General features: G+C 48.9%; 1 protein-coding gene across 8 annotated transcripts in view; it reads left to right on the plus strand.

Annotated features, from left to right (window-relative positions):
• The window catches only part of CABIN1 (calcineurin binding protein 1), a 1,566,474-nt gene that overhangs the window by 1,210,667 nt on the left and 341,518 nt on the right, over nt 1-14,289 (plus strand). For all 8 annotated transcript variants that reach the window (XM_085634628.1, XM_085634623.1, XM_085634621.1 and 5 more), the window contains one exon: nt 9,743-9,839. In XM_085634628.1, the coding sequence (XP_085490754.1) occupies nt 9,743-9,839 (97 nt within the window). The remainder of the gene's footprint in view (nt 1-9,742; nt 9,840-14,289) is intronic.

Consider the following 14,289-nt stretch of genomic DNA (forward strand, 5'->3'; position numbering starts at 1 on the left):
TTTATTTTGCTCCTTGGCCAGCAGGGCTCTGCTCTAGGCACTCTGAAAATGTACCTTTCTGCTTGAGACTGCAAGACCAACCCTCTTTATTTAAATCCCCTATTGTAAGTAGATTTCTTAAGGGACTTGTACACATATTCTCACCTACCCCACTCATCATGCCTCAGTGGGACCTTAACTGGGTGCTCACCTTCCTTTGCTCCGTTCGAACCTCTACACAACTGCCCCCTGCAGCTGCTTACCATCAAAACAGCCTTATCTGAAAGAGACAATTAGTTATGTATTCCTCACCTTAGAATTACCCCCTGGCGTCAGACTGGATCCGGAGAATTTTTTCCTCAGTAGTACCTCTGCGTGTCGATTTGTGGTGTCGGTCGCCTTCGTCGTTGGCGTCGTGGTTGCCGGAATGACGCGACGGTATCTACTTAGATGCCGCCCTCGCGCGCCGACGTCATTTCTTTCTTTCTCTGCGAGAGAGAGTGGTACCTCAAGTCCCTTTTTGACTTTTTAAGTCGACTCCTGGTGCACAGAGGGATGTCACGTTGGACCGGCTTCAAGGTTTGCGACTCCTGACGCAAATTGATGTCGTCACGGACCCGCACCTCGTGTGCCTTTGGTGCCTGGAGTGCGACCACGACCCAAAGTCGTGCTCAGACTGGCGGGCCATAAACCCGAAGTCTTTGCGGGAGCGGTCCCGAACACTTACGGAGGCCCGACAGTTCGCTCCGTGCCGTTCGATCAATCGGTCACCTTGCCCACTTTCTACGCTCCTGCACCACTCTAAAGAAGAGGAGCGACTCCACTGTCTGGAACCAAAAAGAGCGTTGTTGTTCTACCTTGACTGCACTAAAGAGTTCTGGGTGGAAAACCAACTCTTTGTGGGGTATGTTGGATCAAGGAAAGGTTGTGCGGTGCAGAAGAGGACTGTCTTACGATGGGCCTTTCTCTGCATCAAAATTTGCCATACTCTGGCCAAGAAGTAGCCCCCTGAAGGCTTAAGGGCTCATTCCACCAGAGCTAAGCCTGCTACCACGGCGTTTCAACATGGCGTTCCAGACATTGACAATTGTCAGGCTGCAACATGGGCATCCATTCACATGTTTACCAAACATTACTGCTTAGACAGTCAAGTCCGAAGGGACTTTTTTTTTTTTTTTTTACTGCTCTATCCTGCAGGACTTTCTGATCTTAACTTCTCTGCTGTCCGTCCTCCGTGAATGGTATTGCTTGGGTATCTATTCAAAGGTAAGGAATCTGCAGCTAGATGTCTCTATCAGTTGGACAAGTTACTTACTTTCGATAGCGCCTTATCTGGTAGGGACATGATCTAGCTGCAGATTCCTTACCGACCCACCCAGCCTCCCACACTGCTTTCAGGGCCCTCGCTGTTCTAAACACACCACTATCATTGCACTTTATGACTCGGCACTCCTGGTATGGAAAGTCAGGAAAAGTAACTGACATTAGCGTGCTGAGGTGGCGACTATATAGGTGAATCGGATGTCACTTCTGGCGTGGACAATGCCAATGACATCACGCGGAGCCAGCTGACGCCACCTACTGGCACGCAAGGATATTGCTCGATCAAAAGTCTTCCGAATCCAACCTGACACCTGGGAAATTCAAAGGTAAGGAATCTGCAGCTAGATCATGTCACTACCAGATAAGGCGTTACTGAAGGTAAGTAACTTGTCGTTTGCCCCTGTTGCTGTCTCTTCACTTACTGAAAATTATAAGAGCTGTCAACATGCAACATTCTGCCTCCACCTCCACCAAGTCCTTGCCACAGAAATCTGCTTGAGGATCATGGGGACGATCTCCTTGTGTAATCTATTGGCAGTGCCACGGTCGCTTTCTACTATAGCTTGCCATATGGAACTTGGTGTTAACTGTTTGGAGGACAGAATTAAAATTAGCCCACTACTTTGATTGGTAGGAATCTGGTTGCCTCCTGAAGCTATTCTTACAAGGGAGATCATTCTAGACTGCTTCCTTCTGGACAACGTCAGGGCTATCCCCTGGCAGAAATATATCAAATCCATTTTTAAGATCTTGTGAATTGAGGGGTACTTCACAAATCCAGACACTGTCACCAGAATAATGGAGAAAAAGCTGTTTTACAATTGGAAAGAAACAGGCCGCCAAAGAGATTTTTTTCAATCTCAGAAAGCTCTCTACCTATCAAATTCTCATTGGGATTGGAGTTTTATTATCTGTCACTAACCCACAATGGAGAGTATAGATTCTATCTCACCAGGCTTAGCTCTAATTTAATTAATTTCCTTGTAGTGTTCCCCTGTCAGGGCACGTGGTTTCTTAATCTCTCTCATTGTCCCTGCAACCCAGCTGTCAAACAGAGTGCACTGGACTTTACTCTGTTCTGTAGTCTGTACTCTGTTCATAGGAACCGTTTCCTGGTTCCAGTTCTCAGTGCAGCAAATGGTGGACAATACAGGACAGCTTTTAACAAACTTGTCTTGCCATGATTAATTTTATCAAATGTGTCATAACTACAAGGAAGAGCTATGGCCAATCATCAGATACATAATAATTATTGCTGTAACTAATTTTTATCAAATGTGCTTTAGCTGTAAAGAAAAGATATGGCAAATCCTTAGATATATAATGATTATCAACTATGAAGATATGCTCTTGGAATGTGTATAGCAGTTTTAGGTCTCTTATTTCTGTATATTGTATTTTTCTAACAATTTTTAATATGTTTTCTGTCTTTTATGCTCTGTACTTTTCTGACTGAAATTTCAGTCACAAAGTTTATGATGAGAGGTGAGTGCTGACAGTTCTCATTTGTAAAAAGGTAGCCTGGGATAGTGGGCGCCTGCACTTTTATATTTCCACTTCAAGCACTGGACATGTGTGTACAAATGCACAGCAACGTGGTGGGAAGGAACAAACAGGAACTAGTTTGCTTGGAATTGGGGGTGCATGTCTCGCCTTCTGCTTGCAGCCTTTTTACTGGCTGATTCTTTTCCTGACTACCAGGTGGTGCTGTTCCCATATATTTGGAATAAAGGAGACCATTTGATACATTTTTTGTTTCCAGTCCAGTGCTAAACCCACTCTCATCCCATTCCTGATGAACTTCACACCTCGCTGCACAGGATGCACCCCTTAAACAGTAAGGAGGTGGAGGGGTTGTCGCCTTTGAGCAAAAGCTGCTTAGTATCCTATATTTATAGACGTTTGACATGTGGTCCCCATGCTCCAGGTCTAGGATATAAAATATTCTTGCCGTGTAAAGAGACGCCAACACCTTACTGGTCTTGTCAGAAAGGACATTGGACATGAGATTCTTGTCTGTTCGAGGCATGTGGGCTGCTGAATTCATATCTGTGCATAGATCGCCGCCTAGTGTTGGGTCCGGATGTTTGCACGTTGTTGTCCTGGAAGAGTCTTCGAAGTATCCTTGGATAGGTGACTCCTCCCCTGGACTACAGTGCGCATGGGCATCCCCTCCATCCTCAGATTGTTTTTTTCCGCCATTGGGTTCGGATGTGCTATCTTAGCTCAAGTTAGGAAAAACTTTTGTCGAGGCCACAAGGCCTTTAGTTCGCGTCGGTACTGTTTATCGATCGGGTTTCGATACTATCTGTTAGTTTACTGACTTTCAGCACCGACTTTGTTCGCATTTACCTGTCCATCGACTACTTCGACGATGGAATCGAGGACGCCATTCAAAAGGTGTCCGGTATGTAATGCGAAGTACCCACACATCGACGTCCATCCGGTGTGCAACAAATGCCTTTCGCCGGACCACGACGAATCGACATGCATGGCCTGTGCCCGATTCCGTTCCAAGAAGACTCTGCGGAATCGTCGAGCGGCGAGGCTCGAGGCGCAGCACGCGGCACCGGCCCCAGCTGACATCTTCGACGAAGCCGACGACGTCGAAGAAGTAGAAGTCTTACCCTCCGGTCCCGTTTCCGACCACGACCCCGGATCGGACGAGGCCGACGAGTCACTCTTCCACAGAGGTGAAGACGACACCGAGGTAGGAGACGACGAGGAGGCCTTAGGGGCCGAAGAGAGTAGCGCTGATGATGAACAAGGCCTACCTGTTCAAACCGAAAACTCACCAGTGCCACAGACTATGGCTCCGGTCGAGGGATCGCCTTCGGGCCTTACCCGAGACCTATCACACAGTCCTTCGGCCCCGCCCTCGGGCCCGGCCTCGGATGTTCAGCGGCAGCCATTACCGCTTAAATCAGCTGGTTTCCCTTCCACGAAACCGAAACCGAAAGCTGCTCAAGCTCCTACGAAATCGAAACTGAAAGTGGCGCAAGTCGGATCGAAGCCTTCAACACCTTCGACGCCAGCGCACCGTGTCGGCACCGACCGCACCAAGAGAGACTTCGGTGCCGAACTCGAAAGGGGCGACGTGGGAGTCGACAAACGGAAGAAGGTCATCGGCGCCGACAAACCTGCTCGGTTACCGGCTTCGACGCCGCCGACACCGAGGGCCGTACAGCCTGCTACGCCTCGCATCACTCCCTCGACGACACCAAAACCTCACGTGTCGAAGACGTCGACGGTGGTCTCCGCACCTCGACTCGATGCCCCACTGGCGCCGAAGATATCTACAGCCGCGACCCAGACCGGGGCCACGTCCTCTAAGGCGCCCCGAGTACGACCTGGTGCACAGCCAGGCTGCAAAACCACGGCTGCCCTCCAGGACCCGTCGGGTTCCGGTTCGATCGGGGCTCCGGCGGTTTCGTCGGTGCCGACCAACATTACCTTCGGCTTGCCTCCATCCACAATCCCGAAGGTGTTTCAACTCAGGACACGGGTCACCAAGACTACGGTTACACCTGTTGAGACGCCTCCGTCACACGTCATCGACGCCAACACTGGCAGGATGATTCTCCACGACCGAAGGATAACTTCGGAACCGCCATTGGAACCTTTCAGGATCCCGCTAAAGAGGAAGCTGCCGGTGGACTCAGAACCTCTCCTGTATGAACCTTTCTATTCACCCTACCAGGATCCACACCAGGCCTCCCCCACACGCTCCGACACGGATGCATTGGGGGACTACATGGATGACCAAGTCCCCTACCATGTGGACACGGACCCTGATGACCAGCAGGACCCTGACCAAACTTGGGGCGACCCTGCAGACCCCAGTGCACCTCTGGATGCACAGGACCCACAGCTATATGGGGCAAAAACATCACCCACAGAGGATACTGCAGCGTTCAACGCTCTAATTGAACGTGCAGCAAACAACCACGATGTGCAGCTTCACTCTGATATCATCGAAGATGACTTTCTAATGGACACCTTTGCATCCTCAGAAAGACATGTAAAAGCTCTGCCAATGTTGAAGGGAGTCCTCAAGCCAGCCACTGACATTTTCAAGGAACCCACCAGGGCACGAGTGATAAACCCCAGGATCGACAAAAAATACAGATCAGCACCTGGGGATCCTACTTACATCAGAGGCCAATTACCACTCGACTCCATCGTTGTGGCGAATGCCCGCAAGAGGGCACACTCGCAGACAACGGGTGACGCTCCTCCCCCGGACAAAGAGTCCAAGGTGCTAGAGACCTCCGGCAAGCGAGTTGCCGCACAAGCTGCAAACATATGGCGCATAGCTAACACTCAAGCGCTCCTCGCTCGCTACGATAAAGCGCACTATGACACGCTGGAACAACTTCTTCAACACCTCCCTGACCCCTACAAAGAAGGTGCAGAAATCCTTATCAGAGAGGGACAGCTACTCACAAATGCTGCCATCAAATGTGCACTAGACGCTGCAGACACGGCTGCCAGAGCCATCAACACTAGCGTCATCCTACGACGTCACGCCTGGCTACGTATCTCAGGATTCAAGCCTGAGGTACAAAACAATATACTTAACCAGCCCGTCAACCCCGACTATTTGTTCGGGCCTGAGGTTGACACCACCCTCGAGAAGATAAAAAAGGACACGGACACTGCAAAGTCCATGGGCGCCCTACAAACTCAGTCCTTTCGGAGCGGCTCCTTTCGTCGCCCCGGAAACAAGGGAGCAGGCAGAGGACAGGGGTCACAACAAACATATAACAAGGGCAATACGCAGACCACCTACGATAAGAACACCCGAGGTGGCTATCGTGGCTCCAGTACCAAGGGCAGAGGACGTGGCTACGGCAACACCAGGTCCTCCCCCAAGAACAAGCAGTGACGCCCTCTCCCTTCCTCCCGACCACATAACACCTGTCGGGGGAAGGCTACAACGGTTCCTGTCCATGTGGAACTCCATCACCACGGACAGGTGGGTCAAAGATATTATAAAATACGGTTACTGTCTGGAGTTGACCTCCACTCCACCCACAATACCACCAAGAAACCGTCCTATGTCCTCAGAGCACTTAACGCTCTTACAGCAAGAGGTAGAAAGTATGCTTCTAAAAGGCGCTATCGAGGTCGTACCCATCCACGAGCAGGGCACGGGGGTTTACTCCCTCTACTTCTTAATCCCAAAAAAGGACGGGTCGCTCAGGCCTATATTAGACCTGAGACCCCTGAACCAGTACATTCTTTCAGAGCACTTTCACATGCTCACTCTACAGCAAGTTCTTCCGCTTCTCAAGCAGGGAGACTTCCTAGCATCACTGGACCTCAAGGATGCGTATTTTCACATACCCATCCACCCCTCACACAAAAGGTACCTCAGGTTCACTGTTCAGGGGCAGCACTATCAGTTCAAAGTCCTTCCCTTCGGCGTGACAACAGCGCCCAGGGTTTTCACGAAGTGCCTAGCTACGGTGGCAGCACATTTACGGAGACAGCATATACACGTCTACCCCTACCTAGACGACTGGCTCGTTCAAGCGAGGTCAGCCCAGCAATGTGCAAGCCACGTGTCCCGTACCATTCACCTTCTTCACAGTCTGGGATTCTCACTAAATTACCCAAAGTCCCATCTCCAGCCCGCACACGTACAACAGTACCTAGGTGCGACTATAGACACTCTGGCGGCCACAGCTCAGCCAAATTTAGTGAGGATCAACAGCATACAACTGCTGATCTCCAAGTTCAAACCCAATCACTCACTTCCAGCGCGAGTGTTTATGCAGTTGATAGGCATGATGGCCTCCTGCATCTTCATAGTCCCGCACGCGAGGTTACATATGCGCCCACTTCAGGAGTGCCTAGCACGTCAGTGGAATCAGGCTCAAGGACAGTTGAAAGACCTAGTGTTGGTGAGCGGTCGGGCGTACAACTCTCTGCATTGGTGGAATCCACAAAACCTTTGCAAGGGCCGACCGTTCCAGGAGCCTGTCCCACAGATAGTACTGACAGCGGACGCGTCTCTCCAGGGTTGGGGAGCTCATGTACTCCACTACACAGTGCAGGGACTATGGACGACACAACAGAAGAAGATGCACATCAACCTTCTGGAACTGATGGCAATCTTCCTGGCCATGAAGGCTTTCAAAGTACACCTGTGCAACAAGGTCGTGTTGATCCGGACGGACAACATGACCGCAATGTACTACATACAGAAGCAGGGAGGAACACACTCTCCACAGTTGTCTCATCTGGCTCAGAGCATGTGGAAGTGGGCCATTCAGAGGAACATGTTCCTCATGGCAGAACACCTCCCTGGCAAGGACAACCAGATGGCGGATCTGCTCAGCAGACACAGCCACCAGATGCACGAGTGGGAGTTACACCCATCGGTACTCAAACCGTACTTCCAGCAGTGGGGTCACCCAGAGATAGACCTATTCGCGACAAGCGAAAACGCAAAATGCCAAAGCTTCGCCGCCAGATTCCCACATCCGCAGTCGCAGGGCAATGCGATATGGATGAACTGGTCAGGCAGATTTGCGTACGCTTTTCCCCCAGCACCGTTGATACCGCTGGTGGCTCGCAAACTCCGACAACACTCCCTGACACTCGTCCTAGTTGCTCCCACGTGGGCACGCCAGCCGTGGTACACCACCTTCCTCGAACTTTCCGTGGTGCCGCATCAAAGGCTGCGGATCAAACCCGCGCATTTGACGCAGAACCATGGAGAGATTCAGCACCCAGATCCGCAACAGCTGAACCTGGCGATCTGGCTCCTGAAGTCCTAGAGTTTGGCTATCTCAACCTGCCACCTGACTGTATGGACATCATCAAGGAGGCCAGGAGACCCACTACCAGAGCTTGCTATGCAGCCAAATGGAAACGGTTCGTCATTTATTGCGGTAATAATGACGTTAACCCGCTGGACGCATCCATCCAAAACATCATCTGTTACCTCTTACACCTATACCGATGCAATCTGGCGTACACCTCTATACGTGTCCATTTGACCGCGATCTCAGCCTATCTGCAAACCAGGCAGCACCTCTCTCTATTCAGAGTACCTGCCATCAAAGCATTCTTGGAAGGGCTCAAACGAGTCATTCCACCTAGTCACCCACCGGCTCCAATGTGGAACCTCAACTTGGTCCTCACACGCCTGATGGGTCCACCTTTTGAACCTCTACACTCATGCGAGATTCAATTCCTTACCTGGAAAGTGGCCTTCCTTGTAGCGATCACTTCCCTACGAAGAGTTAGTGAACTCCAGGCACTAACCATTCAAGAGCCATTTATACAGGTTCACGCCAACAGGGTCGTGCTACGTACCAACCCCAAATTCATGCCCAAAGTAATATCGCAGTTCCACATGAATCAAACTATTGAACTGCCCGTTTTCTTCCAAAACCCACAAACTGTTGCAGAAAGGGCACTACATACACTAGATGTACGGAGGGCCCTCATGTACTACATCGACAGGACTAAACCCTTCAGGAAGACAAAACAACTGTTCGTTGCCTTTGCCCCACAACACAAAGGTAACGCCATCTCCAAAGCAGGGATAGCCAGATGGATAGTTAAGTGTATTCAAATCTGTTATCAAAAGGCAAAACGCACATTAACTATTCCACCACGAGCCCACTCAACCCGCAAGTTGGGGGCTTCAATGGCCTTCCTAGGAAATATTCCCCTGCATGATATATGCAGAGCAGCCACATGGTCCACTACACACACATTTACAAAACACTATTGCGTAGATGTGCAGTCAAAACAGCAGGCAGCTGTAGGACAGGCTGTTCTCAAAACACTTTTTCAGACCGCTGCAGCTGGCACGGGTAGCCGCCGCCAATAGAGGGCACTGCTATGTATTCTATGCACAGATATGAATTCAGCAGCCCACATGCCTCGAACTGAATATGCTACTTACCAGTATGCATCTGTTCTTGGCATGTAGGGCTGCTGACATTCATATCGCCCTCCCTCCTCCCCGGCGCCTGTCGCAGCTGCAGCTCTCAGAATTACTGCAAGCATGGTCATCACTTTCTGTATCTACTCCATCACTGCCACAATGGCGAAAAACAATCTGAGGATGGAGGGGATGCCCATGCGCACTGTAGTCCAGGGGAGGAGTCACCTATCCAAGGATACTTCGAAGACTCTTCCAGGACAACAACGTGCAAACATCCGGACCCAACACTAGGCGGCGATCTATGCACAGATATGAATGTCAGCAGCCCTACATGCCAAGAACAGATGCATACTGGTAAGTAGCATATTCAATACCACCACCCAATCAGCCTCAGCCTCCTCCTATACTGAAAATTTGCTAATAAAGATGTACTAAGATTGCTTTTAACCTTCTCTCCCTCATGGTGACCAGTGTGACTTTCTCTCATCCTACTCATTTACTTCCTTTTTTCATTTTGTCCTTGTGCCGCAGGAAGTATTTACGAGATGCAGATCGACAGGTTCTCGCCCAGCGGGCCTTTGTTCTTACCGTGAAGGTGTTGGAGGACACACTGGATGATCTGACAGGGGTAAGAGCCTATCAGAACGTCACCACTTCTATAGCTGTGTCCAATAGGGAGACACTGTTTGTCATTACTTCTTCCAGTAGGATTGCTTTATGCTGAGCATGCTGAAATCAGCACAACCATGCCTCTTAACAATCCTGGGGTATATACTATGTCACTATTGTTAGGTCACAGGTGATTGTGTTAATTTGATCCACCACAAAATAGGCACTCACAAATAAGCGACCAAGTAAAATAAAGCGGGGTAAGAGAGAGTTCCCTTAAATTAATAACTAAGATCTATCTTTTATCTATTTATAGGTGGATCTGAGAGTAGTTATTTTTGTTTCCATTAGCTATTTTTAGATCGTACCTATCTGGTTTGCTAAAGACATCTGGGGACATTCAGAGAGTTGACCTAGGAATGCATTCCGACTGTTGCTTGCCATTGGCTTTGTGGTTTGTAACTCACATTTTCTGTGTTTCTATTTGCTGGCTTTATTTGCTCTAGGGTGTCCATCTCGGGTTTGTCCCTCCTGTCGCCCAACCCTTGTTTACTGTATTCTTCCACAAACTCGCTTTGTGTAAACAGGCCTTTAATTCTTGCTTTTATTCTGTCATATTTGCTGTGCATTGAAAGACCGAGGTCAAATGTCAGGTTCCGTCTTCTAGGGAGTTAGGTTTTTTTTTTTGCTTTCTCTGACTTCCAAGTGATAGGATTTATGTAGCAATCATGCTGGCTACTGGGGATCTGCCTAAGTAAGGCTGTACAATGTTATTTTTTTTTTGTAGCAAACAACAAAATTTAAGTGTCTGTAAATGAACTGTGCTGATAATCAAATCAATACATTAGGTGATTACATTTCCACACATTATCATATGTGTGATGTACACTTTTATCAGTAAAACTGTGCGTGAATGCTAATGTAATGGTCATTTCAATTGAAGATGTGTGGTCTGTAATTGCAGTATGCTACCCTAATATGCATACTTACGTTACCCCATTCTACTGTATTCTGCACCACTGCACTCTACTCTGCACCGCTGCACACTACGCCACTCCACTGCACTCTTCTCTGCACCACTTAACTCTACGCCTCCCTACTCTACAGCACTCCACTCTATACCAATGCACTATATTCTACACCACTCCTCTCTGCCCCACTCCACTCTATGCCACCCTACTCTGCAACACTGCACTCTACGCCAATGCACTCTTCTGTACCACTCCACTGTATGACAGTGCACTCTATGCCAATCCCCTCTGTGCCACTCTAATCTACTCTGCACCACTGCACTCTACTCTGAAACAATCTACTCTACGCCACTGCACTCATCTCCACTGCACTCATCTCCACTTCACTCATCTCCACTTCACTCATCTCCACTTCACTCTGCTCTGCTCCACTCTATGCCACTGCACTCTATGCCAATGCAACCTGCACCACTTTTCTCAAAACCAATGCACTCAATGGCAGTCTATTCTGCACCACTGCATTCTACGCTACTCTATTCTACTCTGCGTCACTGCCCTCTATGCCACTACACTCTACACCACTACACTCTACACCACTGCACTCTACACCACTGCACTCTACGCTACTGCACTCCACGCCACTCTGCTATACTCCACTGCAATCTACAACAGTATACTCTGCAACACTTCACTCTCAGCCACTCTACTTTATGCCACCCTATACCACTGAACTCTACGCCAATCCACTTTAAGCAACTCTAATCTACTCTGCACCACGGCACTCTACAACACTCTACTCTATACCACTGCCCTCTGCACCATTTCACTCTACTCTATGCCACTGCACTCTGCGCCACTCCATTCTGCTCCACTGTAATCTATGCCACTTCACACAAAAACAATACACTCTACACTACTGCACTCTATGACAATCTATTCTGCACCACTGCACTGTATGCCATTATACTCTACTCCACTGCACTCTACGCTACTCCACAGCTTTGCACTGACTCTTTACTCTGCACTACTGCACTCTAAGCCAATGCACTCTACATCACTCTACTCTACACCATTCCATGCACTCTAAAACACTATTCTGCAGCACTGCACTTTCTGCCACTGAACTCTATGCCACTCTACTCTGTGCCACTTTACTCTGCGCCACTTTACTCTATGCCACTGCATTCTACTCTGTGCCACTCTACAGCCCTCCACGCCAATGCACTCTATGCCACTCTAATCGACTGTACACAACTACACTCTGACACTGGACTCTATGCCACTTCACTCTACGCCTCTCTACCCTCTGCCAGTCCAGTGCACTCTGCCCCACTCTACTGTGCACCACTGCACTCTTCACCACTCCAGGCCACTCCACTCTGCAACATTGTACTCTACGCCACTACTCTATACCAGTCCACTCTACCCTGTACCACTCCAGTCTGAAACAATCTATTATCCAGTATTGGGGTATCTTTCATAGATTCACATGCTTGAATCATTCCCCATCGTCAAAGTGGGAGTCCCAGAGTAATAAACATAAAGCAGTAATTACAAATTTCCATAGGCTATCATGGTGGCAACCATGCATTTAATAGCCTGTCCACCTCCTTTTCTAAAAATGGACCAACTTTAAGTACAACCAATCAGTAACCAGCACCCTCTAGAATATTCCCAAGAGAGGCTGAATCCCTCAGATTTTCACTGCACGTCGTGTGTGAACGGAGTCTCCCTGAGCTCTGCTCAGTTTCTTCAGCTATTACTTCTTTTTGGATCTTCCAAGATTATATTTCATGTTTCAATCCTCTGACCCTGGCGCTAATATGTCAGTAATATGGCAGAAAACAAGCTAATAGACTACGAAATATGTCTAACCTTTTCCTCAAAAACTCTCACGTTCTGAGAGATGAGGCTATTATTGGGACTACCGAATTAAATCTGTCACTTCTGATGAGGACAGTGAGGATTCCTTCACCTCATAGGAGAGATCAAAGGGAGAGGTCACACCAAGAGTCTCCAGATGGCGCACAGGAAAGCCATAAAAAAGACTTACCATGAGTCTTAATAAGGCACTTCTCACAGAGAAAGGCAATTGGAAAAAACTTAATCAGAGGCAGATCCTACAACTCCCTATTCATCCCTGACACTACATCAGGTAAATCCTCATAACCTGACAATGAGGAGTCTATAACAAAACTCCATGCCACTATTACTGCCTCACCAATATTGGCCTCATCTACGACGGTCGTCTAAGATTGCCTCATCTATGACGGTCTCATCTACGACAGCCTCATCTACGACGGTCGTCGTTGACCACCTCCTCTACGACGGTCGTCGTCGACAGCCTCATCTACGACGGTAGTCGTCGACAGCCTCATCTACGACGGTAGTCGTCGACAGCCTCATCTACGACCGTCGTCGTCGACAGCCTAATCTACGACCGTCGTCGTCGACAGCCTCATCTACGACGGTCGTCGTCGACAGCCTCATCTACGACAGTCGTTGTCGCCAGCCTCATCTATGACGGTCGTTGTCGCCAGCCTCATCTATGACGGTTGATGACGACAGCCTCATCTATGACGGTCGATGACGACAGCCTCATCTATGGTGGTCGTCTGCGACGGCCTCGTCTATGACTGTCGTTTATGGCAGCCTTGTCTACAACGGTTGTTTACGACTGCCTCGTCTACAACAGTCGTCGACTATGGTAGTCTACGGTCATCTATGATGGTTGTCTATAACAGCCGTGTCTCCGACGGTTGTCTGGGACAGTCTCATCTATGATGATTGTCTATGACAGCCTCATCTATGATGGCCTCATCTTTGATGGTCTCACCTACGAATGGCCTCATCTACGATGGCATTGTCTAGGACAGCCTCATCTCGACGACAGCCTCATTTACAATGGTCATCTACGACGGTAGTCTATGACAGCCTTATCAATGATGGCCTCATCTACTTATGGCCTCACCCACAAATGGCCTCATCTACGAATGGCCTCATCTATGATTGCCTCATCTACTATGGCATTGTAGACCTCTGGAAATTCAACAAGAATTTCTGAAACCAATACTGTTCACCCTCTCTGACACTACGTGACAGCTCTAAATTTACAGGATTCATACTTTTTCTCCCACACATTAAAGCCCTCCCATTTGGCTTCAGTTCAACTTCCTGCATTTTACATACTGCATAGCCCTGTGGCAGTTTTTTTTATCTGAAAGAGACACGTTAGTGATAGATTCCTTACCTTAGAATATCCCCAGGCGTCAGACTGGATCCGGATAGTTTTCGTCAGCAGTACTACTGTGAGTCGGTAGGCGTTGTCGTACAGCCCCGGGTATGTCGCTGGCGTCGTAGCCGCCTAGATGACGTCAGAGCTACTTAGACGCACCCACGCGCGCTGACATCAGTTCTTTCTTTTTCCTAGCAGCAGCGCAGATCTGAGAGAGAGCGGTATCCGTAGTTAAAAGTTTAACATGGTTTCTGTCAACTTTT

Source organism: Triturus cristatus, chromosome 11 (genome assembly GCF_964204655.1).
Source record: "Triturus cristatus chromosome 11, aTriCri1.1, whole genome shotgun sequence".
Classification (NCBI taxonomy): domain Eukaryota; kingdom Metazoa; phylum Chordata; class Amphibia; order Caudata; family Salamandridae; genus Triturus; species Triturus cristatus.